This window comes from Hipposideros armiger, unplaced genomic scaffold (assembly GCF_001890085.2).
Source record: "Hipposideros armiger isolate ML-2016 unplaced genomic scaffold, ASM189008v1 scaffold_113, whole genome shotgun sequence".
Lineage (NCBI taxonomy): Eukaryota > Metazoa > Chordata > Mammalia > Chiroptera > Hipposideridae > Hipposideros > Hipposideros armiger.
This window is the reverse complement of record NW_017731463.1, coordinates 3259551-3277420: the sequence shown is the minus strand read 5'-3', so window position 1 is coordinate 3277420 and position 17870 is coordinate 3259551. Positions and strand designations below refer to the sequence as shown.

Genomic DNA, 17870 nt, shown 5'->3' with positions numbered 1-17870 from the left:
TGGCTCTGTTCCCATCTATTATCTACTCTGAAGCTGGAATGCTATTTCTAAAATGCAAATTTGATCATATAATTCTCCTTTAGTTTTAAAAAACCTTTTAATTTCTTCCCTTTGGTAATAGGATAAAAGTAAAACGTCTACAAGGAAAACTTAAAGGCCTTTAGGTCTGGCCCCTCCTACGTCCCCAACTACATCACAAGCCACTCTTCCCCTTATTCCTTATGTCAAACAGTTTCCTTCCTTCCTCCAAAGGACTCCCTCAGGACCTTCAATGTGAGAGTTTTCCTTTTTCTAGAACAGGAGCTTCCAAGTGTTTTCAGCAGAGGGCCAGACAGTAGGTACCTGAGACTTGTGGGCCAACAGATCACAGTCTCTGACTCAGCTACACAACTCTGATGTTGTGATGTGAAAGCCACCGCAGACAACGGGTAAATGAAAGAGCATGCGAAAGGGGCTGTGGGCTGGAGCACAGGGTGCCAACTCCAGGGCTAACGGTCCCTGCCCCGTCGTCGCTGACACACATTCATTTCCAATGTTATTTTCTCATTGACACTCATCCTGGTCAGGTAAGTCCCCTTCTTAAATGTGCTTGCACCACAAAGTGCATTTCTCCATCATAGAACTGATCATGACTGCACTTAATTAGGTATTTGTGAAATTCTTTTGTCAATATCCAGCTTCCCTATGAGGCTGGAAGCTCCGTTAGACTGGAAATTGTATTTCCTTTGCTATTTTATCCCCAGCATGTGGTGAAGAACATGACACATAGGAGCAATCAATAAATATTTATTGAAAGAATGAATGACTAATTTGCTATCTGACCTTCAGTTGGCAACTTTATCTTTCTGAGTCTTAGTTTTCCATCTGGAAATGGAAATGATAATAACTGCTACTTTCCAGGTTTGTTTCAAAGAGAGACAATATGCATGAGAGCATTTTGTGAACTCTAAAACAATGTGCACATGGAAGAAAGGAGATATTAGAAATATGCCTTGGTTGCCTAGTTCAGGGGCGAATTATAGCCCGAGGGCCAAGTCCTCTGGCTTTTGTTGGTCCTCTGGGTAAGAAGGGGTTCTGCTTTTTTAAAGGGCTGTAAAAACCAAAGACAGAAACAAAACAAAGAAGGCTGTGTGGCAGAGACCATGCGTGGCCCACAAAGCCTGAAATATTTTACTCTCTGGCCCTGTGAAAACATTTGCTGACCCCTAGCCTGTCGGGGCTTAAGTAAATATTTTAATGAGTGAATAAAGGAATGAGTATTACTCTGCAAATATATCCATGTTTTAGTATTTTGGTGAGTGAAAAGCAGCACCACTTTCTGACTTCCTTTCTTCTAGTCAACAGAGCAAGTGATCAAAGTTGTAAAAATCACCCCGCTGCACTCACGACTCTTTATGTGTACTTCAAATTAAAACATAAGAAGTGAAAGGAGTCTATAAACATTTTCATTTTCTCTCATGTACATCAACAATTGTTTCTGAAACAGAGAAGGCATGCATGTCTGGGGAATGGGACAGGACGGGGAGCCGGAGGCCAAGTGCGCCATCTCCCCTGGAAGGCTGGCTGCTGTTACAGATGCGGCTGCTGTTTGGAAGTCCGAATCTACCAAAACCAATTCATTGCGTGGTGCAAAATACTGAATTATTTCTCCTGGGTAATCCATTACACAGAAATTAGAAATTACACGTTTATAGGAAAAAATAAAGGGCTGTGTTTATTACTAAAAAAAAAATACTGCACACACACACACAAAAGGAATTTGGAGTCAAAAGATCAAACATTCAACTTTGAACTCTACCACTTACTCAATCTGCCACTTTGAGCAAATCCATTAGACTCTCTGAACTTGAGTTTCTTCATCTAGAAAAAGACAGTAAATATCATTGATGCCAGGTGCTTTACATATATTATATTTGGTCTTTATATCAAACTGCCACGTAGATATTACTAGCCCCAATAATAGATGAAGAAACTGATGCTCAGAGAGGTTACGTAATTCGCTCAATGTAACGCCACTAGGAAGAAACACAGGGACTGGCGCCAAATCCTGATGCCAGCAATACTATCAATACAACCTCTGATTAAGGTATTTAACCTTCTTAGGCCTACTAGTGTTTTATCTTAAAGAAAAACATACAAGACCTAATTTCTAGACAAGAAGTGTTGAATTTCCTCCATACTACAATACCAACTTACACCCTACAGGTGGATGGTTTTCCCACAGTTTTCTCTATCAAACCTAATTATATATCTTTTAGAGAATGGTAAAGAGAGAATGTACTCTTTACAGCCTAAATTGAGCAAGCATAAATATATAAAAAGTACTAGATTTTGAGCATATCCCTTGAATAGCATAGTCATCATGAATTCTATGTATTCCACAGCAATCCCATGCTGTTTATGAACCAAACACATTCAATATATGTCACATGAGCTGACGATTAAGCCGTGATTACCTTTGCTTCATTATCTCATGGAGTCTCCCATGTTGGACACACTGTTCCTCCAATTCATCATTCCTTCGCTGTAACTTTTTCAGTTTGTCATATGTATACCTTTTCTCTTGACTCAGCTGAGCTATTTCAGATCTAGAGATGTGAAAACACAGACATAATAGACGTTAAAGGTTCTTATTACTAGAGCATGTTTTTTGTTTTGTTTTTTTAAAGATTTTTATTGGGGAATTGGGGGATGGGAACAGTGCTGGGGAATTGGGGTAAGGGGAACAGATAAGTTGCTGTCCTTTTGTTCTTCAGTCTAGTTGTGGAGGACGTTGCTTCACTGGCCCAAGTTGGCACCATCATTACGTTCTTCCCGGGCGAGGCAGATCAGTCGCCGGCTTCTGGACGGCCGCTCACTGCAGCTGCTGGCCGCTCACGCTGGCTGCTGGCTACACACGGTAGCCCATGGCAACCCACTGCCACAGGGGCTGCAGCCTACGCTGTCGCTGGGGACTCACGGCAGCCCAGCTCCAGGTTGAGCTGTTGTTCAGCATCTTAGCTGTAGAGGGCAGTGTCACTGGCCCTCATATGTGGGATCCAAACCGGGGCCCTCTGGCATCCCAAGTCAGTTCTTACCCATCGCGCCACTCGGCCGGCCCATTAGAGCATGTTTTTATTGTATAACCTTAACATTATCTTAAATTCAGTATTTAAACATAACAGTGTAAATAAAAATACTATAAGTAAGATAAATTATTTCAGAAACTGCAAAATGTCTAGTAGAGGGATCTATATTACAGGGATTCAAGTGGTAGACAGATAAAGGAATAACGACTTACTTTAATACACAAGGCTCCTCCAAAAAGCAAGACAAAAACGACGACGATCAAATGGTTTTTTTCAAAGACTGTCATTCATTTACCAAATATTTACTGAGTGCCTATTATAGGTGAGCTGTTAAAGGAGCAACCCCAGGACTAATCTCTGTAACACAGAGTTGTTTCTTTTAATTTACATAGCTAATTTAATGGCGCATGATTAAAATCATAGAGTTCCAAAAGGCATAATAATGAAAAATGGCATTCCTCTGCCCCCGGACCCTCCAGTGCAGCTGAGCGGTGACACATACTTTCAGGTTTTTTTAAAAAGCGATTTCTTCTGGTATTCCTCTCTGAATTTCTTAATATGTTTATATCAATACCTCTTGTTCCATCAATTAAAAAATTTCTGTTGATCCATTATGGTAGATGATGGTTCAATTCTTTCATATGCCCCCTTCCCTCATCCCCAGCTTGTCAATGTAATTATTAGGATTTCAGTTTGAGGTTAAATCAGTATCAGTATTTATGCTATGACTACCTAAGTATTGGTCCTGGCCAAATATTAATAGTATGGTGTGATTACATTGCCCTTGTGTACACTTATTTTCCCCAAATGAGTGGGCTTAGTGTAGAGCGACTGAGAGGCAAGCCATCTCTTCCTGTGGGAGCTTCCGCATATCAGGACCTGTAATTCTGTCCTCTGTGGCCACTCTGTTTCTCAAGAGAAGGAACCTGCAGTTTCCTGCTTACTGTGTGTACAGCCCTGACCTCCAGGGGTCGAGGGGCTGCGTGGAAATAGAGGGGTGAGGATCTCACCTTTCACAATGCAGATTTCTATTAATCCCGCTACTGTAACTTCAGTGCCCCTATTTTAACCAGAGCCTGCTGGTTTGCTCTCCTCAGAGAAGCTCCTGGTGTTCTGGGTGGAGGAGGGAGAGTCGCCTGCTGCATGGGGTGGGGCAGAGCTATCAATTTTGGTTTCAGTCCTGTGTTCCACGCCTGTACTTCCAAGTGTTTTCTGGAATCCCGAGAGCAGACCAGCATGCTTCATGAATAAGGACCCCCTCTGATGACACTTAAAGAGTCACCTGCCTTCACTTTGCTAAGCCAGGTAGCATTCCTCCAATTTTCTTCTGTCTTCACGTATTTCATTTGTTGATCACAGGTATCTACTTTGGCAATAGTTACTGTCCCTCAGGAAATATGCTACCTTTTCAGGGTCTTGGATGACTATCTCAAATCTTCAAGTTTGAAGATCAGAAAGATGTCTATTCAAGAAAAATCACATCCTCGTCCTTGTTTGAATTAAAGATTGCTCCCACTGCCACCATCTCATCACGATCTAACTGCCTCACAGGTTCGAACTAAAAGTTTAAAACTCTTGCATACTAAAATATGAGGCGTTAACAACCGGCTTGTTTCTTGAGGTTTAAGTAAGACACTTAATGTAAAATTATTTCCCTCCAAAGCAAGGATTCCTCCATTGGGTGAGACAGCCTTTTCTTCCTGGTCAAGAAAAGATTTGGATTTTCTAAGAAAATGTATCTCAAGGACCAGACTGCTTCACATGTATGAAGCAATCTCTCACTTTTAGTTCACCTCATCCCCCATTTTGTTTTCATCTTGGTTCAAGTGTCACCTCAAAGGAGGCTTGCCCTGATTAATATCTTGCAGTTCTCAATATGTCAGCACATTTTCTGAAACTACCTCTAGCTTTTATGCATACATTAGCTCATAATTTATTCCTCTGAGTTGTGTTCTACGCCTTATCTTTCCTACTAGATTATATATGAGGGCACGGATTATCTCATTTTCAAGCTCAGATCAAGCACTGAACTTACATTTGCTTCTCCTAATAAGAATTTATGTGTATTTGAAATAGTTTAAATCAATTAATAACGACTTACATTTCTCCTTTTAAAATCACATACAACATGAAAGAATTTAGGGGCAGTTATAAGAAACTGTTAATTTAGTATTCTTCCAAGATAAGTATCTCTTATCACAATATGCACTATGCACTAAAATAAATTCCCAAAGGCCAAGAAAAATTTCCTGAAACCAAATTAGGAAAAAATGCACAAGACTGTTTATCTATTCTCAGGTGCTTTCACAGAAAAAAAAAAAAGTCACATTTTAAGAGAAAAATCAGTAGGGAAACATGGATTTTATAATACAAAATATAAAACTTTTACACACAAAAAAATCATGATGCTCACTGTAGCATTGTCTCACGAAGCAACCTTGCCCTGAAAACCAATATCTGGAAACTTAACTCCGAAATTTGTCGACAGAAGATTGGTTACAACGGAATATCAAGATGCTATTCTGATAATGTGGTTCTCTATTGGTGTTATCTATTCACCTAAAAATATGACATATTGTTGAGAGGAGAATATTAAAATCATATATCGTGATTACATTTTATAATTAAAAAATATTTTGACATGTGTACCGCATATTAATATGGATTATTATCGTTACATGTCAGGATTAGGAGTTAAAACAATTTTTTTCCCTTTTCCATATATTCTGAATTTTTTACAATGTCCATCTATTTAAAACAAAAGAAAAAAAATAAATAAAGTCATCTGGACCAAAAAAATTCATAAAAGCAAACCACAAATTTTTGAAAATTAAAAAAAAGAACTGGGAAGATAAAAAAATGAGACACATGAAGATTAGCAGCATCATTTAACAACGTGCTATCCCGACTCCCCATCAACATTCCAATTAAAAAAGTACAAGGAATATGAAAAATATTCAGAGGAAGAAACACAAATGGTCAACAAACATTTATAAAATATTCAATTTCACTAATCCAAGACCCGCATAATAAAACCAGGTTACAGTTAAATATTTATTGCATGTCTACTCTTTGCCAGATAGGGGAATCCATCCTTTACATTAATGATCTCAGTTAATCCTACAAGGTAAGTGTTTATGTCCTTTTCTCTGTAAGGTAAACATGAGATTTAATGATTTGCCTAAGACCAACCAACTGGGGAATAGCCAAGTCCAAACACAAATACTGTCTATCCTACTCTAAAGGGTTGTCCCACCCACTGTGCACTATAGCCTCTCACTTTTTTTTAATCTCTCACTTCTTTTTGTCACATACTGATATACATACATATACACTGAGCAGAATTTAGTGTAGTACTTGAGCAAAGTTAATACACATTAATAAATTTATAAAGGTTCATAGTCTTTGGACCAGCAATCCCCTTTTCAGCACCCAACTAAGGGAATCATTCATCAGAAATTCAGATTTATGTACAAAATTATTATTATACTATTCATAATGGTTAAAAGTTAGAAATCTGAAATGTCTTATGCATACAAATGATTCAATTAAAATTATGTTTCCAGAATATTTAGTGATGTGGAAAAATGTTCATTAGATAATATTAAATGAAAAAGCAGAATCCAAAACTGTATAGTATAATCTCACTCACAATATAAATGTATTTTGTGCACTGCACATGGAAAATGACTGAAAGAAAATATGTCAAAAATTAAGAATAGTTGGATGCTTATGTTACAGGAAATTTTTCCTTGATTCTTCTTTGTATTTATATCCAAATGCCCTATAATAAGAATGCCTTAATCACAGAATCACAAAAATATAAATGTTATTTGTAAAGTACATATTACTCTCAGGTATTTTATTGGTACAATATATTTTCTGCTTTGCATATTTTGGGGTTTCTTTTCTTTGTTTATGATGGTAATTTGCCTACCAACTTCCAATGTTCAATAAAAATTTGGTAAATGTACATGGATATCATCTTTTATGTCTAGAGCCCATGATATATTGAATGAACTAGAAGCTTGCAAAGTTCAAAGAGAAAACTTACAAGTTTCTATGTTAGTTTCAGATGACATTTGTGGCATGATTAACCTAGTGTCATATAAAAGGATAATTGACTTTAATCCATTTTCACAGAAAATTTAGGTAATTTTTGGCTTTACAGAAGCATGAACTTTTCCATGCATTTTTATATACTAGTTATCTTGTGTAATTGCATTTGCATGAAGTATAATATTTTACTACTATAATTAGGATTACAGCGCTAATTGCTTTTTAAGGGAAAACATGACCCCTTAATATTTTATTCTTTTACATTCTCATTTGACTTTGGGTAACAATTAGCAGAGGCCGATATCAGCCTCCTCTTGTAGAATATAATTTTTGTAACATTCCAACCTAATATCTAAACATGCAAGGGAAAAAAAAATAGTTCAACCGGGTGTGTGTTTTTTACTTCAATTAAACTCACACAGTTGGATACCGACTGTTGCCAAAACAGTAATATAATTTATACATTATAGTCCACACAGTAAAACTACACTAAAAGTCATTTAACAATATTTATAACACCATAAAATACAGTGTTAAAATATATGAACTGCAATATGTACCAAAATTATAAAATTTGTTTCTCATCATCAGTGATTAAAACCAGGATCATTGCTCTAGCCTCAATACCCACAACCCTGGTGACAGATTAGAATTCAAATCTTAATGATCAATTTACAATTAACAAGATAGAAGTGAAACAAATTAAACCAACCATTATATATAACGAGACCCAATGGACTCCCATTGTTCCTCTTAATTACAAAACGCAAATCGCAAATACACAATGGGCAGTGTTAGGCATCAATCCGCAAGCCTAGCAACCCAGAAAGTGGCTGTGATGGAAAAGAAAGCAGGAGCCACGCAGCCCCCGGTTCTGTGCTCTATATCCTGTTCTCAACGTGCAAGCGTTGAAAGGCTGACGCCTAGCACGGCGCTTGATCTCCACGCCGCAGCTGGCGGAGGCTCGCTCCTAGCCAGCCCAACCTTTCTGAGCTCTTCCCAGGCCGGTTGCAGATCGCACTGCAAACTGCACTTGCAAATATTTTACTGCTGATTCATCAAGGCGCCTGGGGAGAGGGAACACTTCCTCGCTTCGATAAAGAAAAATCACAGTTACACCAAAGACATTTAAATATCTCCACTTACCAACTTCAGAAACAACCCTATCACTGTAATAAGCCCCCAGAGGCCTGGGGAATTAAGATGAAAGGGGAGCTAAAGTTTATGTGAGCCTCAACTAAAATCAGCCAGAATGTCTGCCAGGTGCCAACCAAAAGAAAACGAAATGAATGCTCTTGTTTGATGGGCAAACGCAAGCTGTATAAAATGCACAGGATCGGCAGCTCATTTTTGGTTTTGAAATGGGATGCACCATTCACAGACTCTGGGGTTAGGGACATCGTTCAAACGGTGTGGAACGCACACCATGCAGAAAACACCGTGCTAATCGCTGTGGAGGGCTGAGGGGGCCTAGGAGCGGTAGGCACTGCCATTATGCAACTGGGGAGAACACACACACACACACACACACACACACACACACACACACACACACACGCACACACGCACACGAATCATTTCTAAACACTTTCCCAGAGCAGCCTCGCATGAGGCTGGAGTAACGAGTAAGAATGTACAGGAACGGTGAGCCCAGACTGTCAGCTTTCCTAGTCATTCATTCTACATGGGCTCTACTTAAATGATTAGAACTGTGCGTTTAAAAAAAAAAAAAGAAAAAGAAAAAGCATATTTTAAGTGTTATGAATCCATTTGTTTAGTATGGAATTTTGAGTAACATGAAACTCTGAGAATTGTTACTAGGAACAACAACAACAAAAAGTTGTTTTAAATTGTTGGTCAACAGAAAATAAATAAACCCCTACCTTCAGGAAAAATTTTACTGTCATGCTCTGAGGAAAACCTGGATCAAAATTACCACATGGTTTAAATAATTATTTTGGAGACAGCTTCCATAACGATGATACTTTAGAAATTTAAAAAAAAACTCCAAGATTTCTTCACCGCAAAGTACAGGGGAATTTATTTATCGCAAAAATTTAGCACAGGGTGCGTAGAGGCACACTCCTTGGGGGCTTCTGTAGGGCTTAATAAGTTTATAATTTTTATTAAAAAAAAGCACTCTGAGCTCTTCAAGTTTTGTTTTTGATATCCTTTTTCTTTTAATTAAAATTTACTGGGGTGCAAATGGTTAGTAATATTACATAGGTTTCAAGTGTAATACATCATCTATATATCACATTGTGTGTTCACCACCCTTAGTCAGTTCTCCTTCCATCACCATATATTTGACCCCTTTACCATCTTCTACCAACCCCCTCCGCCCCCACCCTCTGATAACCACTAAACTATTGTCTGTGTCTATGAGTTTTTGTGTTTTTGTTTTGTTCCTTTGTTGCTTTCAGGTTTATATCCTACACAACAGTGAAATCATATGGTTCTTGACTTTTTCTATGTGACTTATATAGGTGGCTTCAAAGCACAAAGTAGTATCAAAATGGAATGTTAAATTTTGCATGAATTTTGAGAATCTCATAGTCTTCACGCAGCGAGCCAGGGGGCATGAGGCTGGATCAAGAAATTTAAGGGTGTTGCTCGCAGGCCATTGGACCCTTAAATTTCTTGATCCCGGGAAGAGCACAATGATAATACCAACATGGGCCAGTGAAGCGACATCCTCCACAACTAGACTGAAGAACAAAAGGACAGCAACTTGTCTGTTTCCCCTCCCCCAATTCCCCAATCAAATCTTAAAAAAAAAAAAAGAAATTTAAGGGTGAACAAACAAAACTCTTAAAATCACAATTTATCCTGTCTATTGCTTTCTCATGAGACATATAAAATACATACTTTACAAAGTTTAGAAGAAGCCTTTTAAAGTTTTAACAATAATTAGGAACACTTTCTTGAGTGCTTACTATTTGTTGGGCCTTGGTTTTGGGTCAACTTACCTATTCCATTCTGCAGATTGACAAGATGAGGTGCAGAAGCAGCACCTGGCTGGCAAACAGAATCACATTTTCCTGATCCTGCTCTGCCCTGAAAAAGGTTTTCATTGTGCTGTAGGCTCTATATCTGACAGAAAATGGCACTCAGACCCTGGTAAAGAGCATGATAGCCGTGCAGTGACAGCCAAACTGCCAGTGAAGACCCTTCAAGCAATGCCACTGATGAACACAGCAGCTACTGTGTTGCGTATGTGTGCAGCATTGTGCTAGGGGTTTTATAGCTGAATGTATGCCTATGTGTCTCTTCATAAGTTTCTAATTCCCACAATAATCCTGCCACATGGTTTTGAAGTGATTTTATAGATGGAAAAGCTGAGGTTTGGACAGATTAGGCAATGCTTCCAAGGTTACAAAGCTAAGTGGCAGAGGGAGGCAGGGTCAAACTTGGTTCTTTCTGAATTCCAAAGTGTTTTTTTTACTGCACGTTGCCTGTGTCATCAGCAAAGGAACAGGCTGGAACCAGAGTCAGATCAGGATATGGGGGTATCACCCCGCCTGTTTCTTTCATTCATTCATTCATTCATTCATTCATTCATTCATTCATTCAATGAATAAATATGTACTGAGTGCCATCTGTGTGTCAGACAAAAAGGAACATTCGATTTACAAAGTTGTGGTCAGGAGCTAGAGCAGCGGTTCTCAACCTGTGGGTTGTGACCCCTTTGGGGGTCAAACGACCCTTTCACAGGGGTCGTCTAAGACCATCGGAAAACAAAAAGATATTTACATTACGATTCATAACATTGGCAAAATTACAGTTATAGAGGAGCAATGAAAATAATTTTATGGTTGGGGGTCACCACAACATGAGGAACTATATTAAGGGGTCACGGCATTAGGAAGGTTGAGAACCGCTGAGCTAGAGGGATCAGAAAAGGAGCCAGACAGGGGCTGAGGGTCAAGTTCACTAGACCAGCACAGGGTAAGTTGATAGATCTAGAGCAGGAAAAAGGGGTCACAGGTTAACCCTCACCTGCCAAGCATGTCTACTTCTCCACAGGAATTTAAAGGTTAATTTTTCTCTTCCAAACTTTCCCCTTGTAACTGCTTTGGCCTGGCTTTTCTTTAATAGTAGATGTAAAATATTGTACTTATTGTAAGAAAGGTCATAGGCTTTGGAACCAGAAATATCTAAGTTAGAACTCTAGCTCTCCCACTCACCAGCCATTTAAATCCTCTGAGTATTGATTTCCTCATCTTAAAAGAAGACTGTAATTCTTGTCTTAAGATGTTGTGAGAATTAAATAATACATAGAAGCATATAGCACCCCTTTCTCTTTTATCCAGTTTTATTTCCTGAATTATGCCTCTTTAGAGAGCAAGATCAATCATTCATGAATAATCAGTCACAAAGCTATCTTAAAATAATATTGTAAACCCCAGATCAATATCATTTTTTCTTAAATTGTATAATCTCGTTTGTTTACTTCCAACACATTACTTACTTTTGGATCTATGTGAGGCAAATCAAATATTTCTGGTTAGAAATAGCTACTGTTGATATTTTACAAGTCTTTTGCATGACAAAATCATGTGGGCTTCCCTGTTAAGTTTCTTGAAAATATCTGGTATTGCAGCACCCTGAGCTTTTCCCCTTCCCAAACGAGATACTTAATTAGTATTTGCTAAGGAAGAGCACACGTCAGAGCACGTTCTCAGTGGTTATAGGAGTGTCTGTCTTCCTGTGAATAGAAGGAACTGGATTCATTAGCCCTCTGATTCCCCAAAGATTCAGAGATGGGGGTTCCATCGGCTAAGCCAATTTACTGATGGAGGAACTCAAGACAGGGCTCAGAGTGGTCAGATCTCTTCTGATCCACCTGGAAATTCTTTCTGAATGTGATACCTAGGTCATACTGCTTGCTCGGTGTAGATCTGAGTGAGTTTCAGAAAAATACAGAAGAGCAGATATACAGGTTATCTTTTTCATTAGGTTATGTGGTAATGTGACATTTGATAGCTAGCTAATTATGTGAATGTTGTCTATACAGTTCAATTCTGTTCAATTGAAAGATTCTGTCCAATATCATTCATTCATTTACATGAGGAAACCACAGTTCAAACAGGTCAAATAAATTTGTCTGAGATTACACCGTTACTGTCAGAGCTGAGATGAGAACTCAGGCTTCTTGCAATTTAGAATGTAAGATTATTCATTCTTTGAGCTAATCCGATTAGAAAATGGGCAGGAGAAAATTCATTAAGATCCCAATGAGTGGATTTATAAAAGAGCAGTGTACATCTAAAATGAATGATGGCTGTTGTATTAAAATAAAACAATTTTAGAAAGAGAAGGAAAGGATGGTTTTGGTTGATTTATTTCAAAGTATCATCTTTCATGTTTATATATGTACGTTTCATCTATTATAATTTGACCTAAAGATGGCTTTTGTGTGTTTATGGAGAACTGTGATAATAGATTAAAATGTGTTACATGTATCAACATAAGACTTGAAAACTGCTTGATTTATCTGCATCTTTTATTAAAATAATTGCTATCTTGCTCAATCCTAAACATTAAAAAAGTCAAATAACAATACGTACACATAATCACAAAAAAAACCACCAAGGTGTGTGTATAGACAATTAAGAAAATGTTCATAGAGAGATAATATTTTCACAGGAAATATAGCAACAGATACAGTAGTTCTCCCTTATCCACAAGGGATATGTTCCAAGATCTTCAGTGGATGCTTCAAAAAACTTTTTTCCTACACATACGTATCTATGATAAAGTTTAATTTATATATTAGACACAGTAAGAAATTAACAATGATAACTAATAATAAAATATAACAATTATAACAATATACTGTAATAAAAGTGATGTGAACATGGTTTCTGTCGCTCTCCCAATCTCTCAAAATACCTTACTGTATTCTGCACACATTTTCACTTAAAGGAAGCACTTTCCAGCTTCTCTTTGGACTATCCACATTGCCAGCAACACTACTCGTGTGCTTTGGGGCCATCGCTAAGTAAAATAAGGGTGACTTGGATAAGTGACTAACGGGGGCATATACAGCTCATATAGGGCCGTACAAAGAAATGATTCACACACCCCAGGCAGGACTGCGTGGGACAGCGTGAGATTTCATCACACTACTCAGAATGGCATGCAATTTAAAATGCATGATTTAGTTACTTCTAGAATTTTCCATTTAATATTTTTAGGTCACGGTTGACCACTAGTCACTGAAACTGTGTAAAGTTGAACTGTGGATAAGGGGAGACTACTATATCTAATTTTGACATTGAACATAGTGGAAATGTTTTTTAAGGAAAAATGAGAGTATTCACACAAACAGTGCTCTGAAAGTATTATATAATACTACCTACCTGCTTTTTTGTGACATTTGTTCCAGTTTCTTGGCTAATGTACAGCATTCTTCCTTTAACTTTGTCAAAAATGTATTCTGGGAGGTCAGCAATGAATACTGTTCATTTTCTAGAAATAACAATAAACCCCCCACCAACATAAGATGTTTATGGTTGTAACTCTGCAGTGCGTCCATATGTAGAGTGCTACAAGCGATAAGACAAGCTATACATTTCCCATAAGCCACTAGATCACTCTCAATGTCTTAAGTCACAGGGCTGCTCACCTGGCAAGACACTAAATCTGGTGCGACATTTATTTTTCTTATAATTACACACTAGAAACATTTTTGATCATACCAGATTGGTGTTAATTTTTAACATGTTAATAGATTGTCAAATACCTCAAATGAAGTCATAGACGCTTATATCTTTGTAATATGCGAGATATTATATTTCTATTTTGACAATTGCACTATAAACAGTGTCAAAATTATTACAACCAGATAATTCAAAACTAAAATAACTGAGGAACTCTCTTTTACACTGTAATTCATTGCTTTATGTTTCATATTTGCTCACATATTTCACTACCCCCATCTTGCATATATTTCTCTAATTATGAAGGTGAAATACGCAATTTGATTTCATTGCCAACAGTATAAGCTTCAATGAAAATCTGGTCAAAGAAATTGAACAGAGTGTGGTATTTTTGTGCAACATAAAAGGAACTGTTGTTAAAATGGTTCTAACAGGTAAATACTCCTGTGTTGCTCAGAGATTCTGCCCAATGCCGTGATCACTAGGATCCTGCTAGCAGTGAGGAGAAACAATAATTTATCCTATTTACCTCCTTTTGTTTTTAGAGGAAAAACATCTACTAAGCCTGGTGAATTTTTGTTTCTCCTGGCCAAACGCTGTTAGAAGGCAGTCCACTAAAAGAACCGGAGGGAACTATGTCAGTCAATCTAACCTTTGCCTCTTTACAAGTAAAGAGGTTATTTAATGAACTTTATGTTAGCAATTTTTCACCCATAGGATACGTGATCGTGTCTTACCATGTCATCAAATATGGTCTACATTAAATTGTGTGAAAATTACTTTTAAGTGTAAGGTTTCATAAGGCCCTTTATGTCTTTTCAATTTTAGCTAATGATTGGCAAAAAGCATACAGCATTCAAAGCAAAATAAATCAAGGCACTAAAAATGAAACACCCTTTTTCTGAAAGAGACAGGATCAATTAAACTTTTGTTTTAATAGTACGATCAGCTTGGAGTACGTGGTGCGGAATTATAATGAGTGGCGCTGTCTTGTTTTGACTATCACTGTCTGTGAACACACAACTCACAAGTGAAAAGGACTACATAATGCTCTGACGGAACAAATCAAACTGCCTATTTTCAAAGTGCATTTTACTTTCAAATTAAAGGTAAAGAGTTACTGGCCAACTCAGTCTGCAGAATAGCGCCAACGTGATGAAAGATGGCAATTTTTCGCCAAGCTGCCAGCTGTGGTCAATGCCTTGTATTAGTGAATTTGAACAGCAGTTGTGAGAACTTGAAGAATGCAAAGGATTAAACATCACTCGAGATTGGGTTGGGGGAGGTGGGGGAAATCATACAAATGCTAAAAATGTTCGAAGCTGCAAAGATTAAATAAAGGAACATATCAATTTGGAGCCACTGAATTACATCCAGCTGCGACAGTGAATTAAGAACCGATTAATGGCTAAAGCTTTTCTCCAGTTTGGACGCTGAAGCAAACTCATTAGGCTTTTAGAGCAGCTATAATGTGTGTACTGTGGGAACTGTTCAGCGCTATTCAGGAGACTCTAACTGTAAGCTCAGAGCATTTCCCGCGGAGCTTCTGATGCTATTTTCTTTATATAACATGTGTGCCTGCAAACCCAGCCAAAAACAAGCCCTTTGTTTTTCTACTTTGTTGTGGTCTCTCTCAGCTTTACGTTTCTTGAACACAGGTAAATAAACTCATAATCCAGATGGTGCAACAGATGTGAGAGCAGCACTCTGAAATCAACAGACAGTGGGCAATACTTTCCATTTTCCCTTTTAAACGCTAACTAATATGTAATTCGGAATCTCCGGTGTAGTTAGCATCTGCTCCCTTCGGCCAGCCAAAGGTTACAGGTGTTCCTGATGTCATTTCACAGTAAGGCGTGGGCCCGGCTTGTGAGCCAGTGCCCAGGCTCTAATCCCTCCCCACCACCTACCAGTTTTGTCATGCTGGGCCTCCATTTGCTGTATCTTCTGTGTCAGCTCCTGCTCTCTTTCCTGGGCCTGAAGGGCTTGGGCCTTCGCTTTGCTGCAGAGGCTCTGCTGGATGCTCTCTTTTTCCAGTCTACAAAGCAGAGAGGAGACAGACAGAAAGCTAATCTGCAGATGCACGAGCCCCATCATTGCCCTACAGACCACAGGGCGCTGCTAGGGAGTGAACTCTTCAGCATAAGAAGACAACAAACCATCCTTCTCCTGACCCCTGCCCTCCTTTAGGGGGGAAATCCAAAGGACCTTTCCTATGATGTTATAAATTCACACCATAAATCCAAATGGACTAAGGATGAAAAATATCGTGACAACTGAATAATGGTATTTGGTAGCTCCTTTCTCTACAACACTCCTAATGTTCTGCTCCACCAATTAGCCTTCTATCTTCTGAATGGTTACTGTTTCTCAAAGATCCTGGAGTTAGAAGCATAGCATGGCTCAACACACTGAAGCTTAAATTCTGGAAACTAAGCTTTCCAGAGCGCGTCTCCTTTTCCACCCAATGTTAGAATGGAATCTCAACGTAATGTAGGAGAGTCTACCTAGGGCAAGTGAAGGGTTCTGCAGTACCGCATGCATGTTTTCACACATCAGGCCATGTATTGTGAATATAAATATGAATATGAAAATGAGTAACTTCCCCCAGCACATCATAATAGAACCCCTTTTGGGTCATGTTGAGAGAAACTGCAGGATGACAAGCTTCCACAGTCAAAGACAATAGTCCATCCCGCTGTGATTGGATATTGACCCATCCCGCTGGTACCCAAAGGTCAGTATCTGATCACAGTGGCTCCTAAAGAGAGAAACCTCCTCAACAATTAGGACCTGAAGGACGCAAAGGATGTCATGGCTGGCAGCACTGTGGATACTGACACTGTACACACACACACACACACACACACACACACACACACGAAGTCGGTTCTTCATACTCTAGATACAGGCAAGTGATAGGAGGGTTTCCTCCAATTAACTGACTTACTTATTTCTAACTCCCGATCTCCTTGTGGGCATTTCTCATCCATGCTGCTTCAGTTTACTAATTGAGATATTTACTACCTTGCCTTTGCCAAACCAAAAGTAAACAATTCCATAAAGCTATCACTACTGGTCTATGTACCGCTGTGGAACTTCAAGTCACTGGCTTCTAATTATAAAGCAACATAAGGAAAGCCTGTATTGAAATTGGTCAATGCATGTGGTGATGTTGTAGTGTAAAATTCCAGAATGAAAATACACCCACGCCTCACCCACAAGGAATCATCAGGGGTCCACGCTCAATGTGAAATAAGGTCCCTCGTGGTTCTGCTGATAACAAACACCGCCTCGGGTCCGCTCCACGGTCCTGCCTCACACTCCGTTCTAAACTGGTGTGTCGCAACAAATGGGCAGTCAGACTAGGCCACTTTTTGCCTCGCCAGTCACGCCACGTAGTTTTCTGGCCACGGATCATGACACACGTCTCTGTTTTCCTGGGATGTCTCCCCGCCACTCCCTCCATCATTCATGCCCCCAGCCCAGCCCCGCCCCCCTGCTCATGGTACGCTACTCCTTTTTTAAGGCCTGCTCAGAATTCTCCCCCTCTCTTCCATTCTTTCCTAAATTAACTGATTCTTTCCTCAGTGACCTCAATATATGTTGTGCATATATACACATCCTTTCAAGATAGCGTTTGTCACACTTTAGTGCTGGGGTCACACATCTGCCTCCTTTGCATCTTTGTCTCTCTACACCCTGAGCCCAGCTCAGTACTCGGCACACAGAACGTGGGCAGAGACTGTCTAGTGAGTGGAGGTTCTTATACCGTTGCCATAGAGGGAAGGCAGGCTGACGTCTTGACATGAAGCTGGAGAATCTGCTCAAGTCTTACATGAGGAGGCAAAGACTTTTGGAACATGTTAAAAGAAAACAGTGCCTAGAAGAGATGGCTCTTACGGCTTTGTCAGCTGGAGACAAAGCTGCTGAGGGAGTCGGCCTAAAACGAGCATTGTGGGGCCGGCCGAGTGCCGCAGTGGTTAAGAACTGGCTTGGGACGCCAGAGGGCCCTGGTTCGGATCCCACATATGAGGGCCAGTGACACTGCCCTCCACAGCTAAGATGCTGAACAACA

The 17870-nt window shown here is 39.2% G+C and overlaps 1 protein-coding gene across 4 annotated transcripts in view; it reads right to left on the bottom strand.

The window, feature by feature from the left end:
• The window catches only part of SDCCAG8 (SHH signaling and ciliogenesis regulator SDCCAG8), a 222945-nt gene that overhangs the window by 72947 nt on the left and 132128 nt on the right, over window positions 1-17870 (bottom strand). For 3 of the 4 annotated variants that reach the window (XM_019647572.1, XM_019647574.1, XM_019647573.1), the window contains exons 14-16: window positions 15703-15830; window positions 13493-13601; window positions 2457-2588 (exon numbers count right to left, since the gene is read on the bottom strand). In XM_019647572.1, the coding sequence (XP_019503117.1) occupies window positions 2457-2588; window positions 13493-13601; window positions 15703-15830 (369 nt within the window). Of the gene's footprint in view, window positions 1-2456; window positions 2589-13492; window positions 13602-15702; window positions 15831-17870 lie in introns of those variants that run through there. The other variant, XM_019647577.1, reaches the window with a different exon arrangement.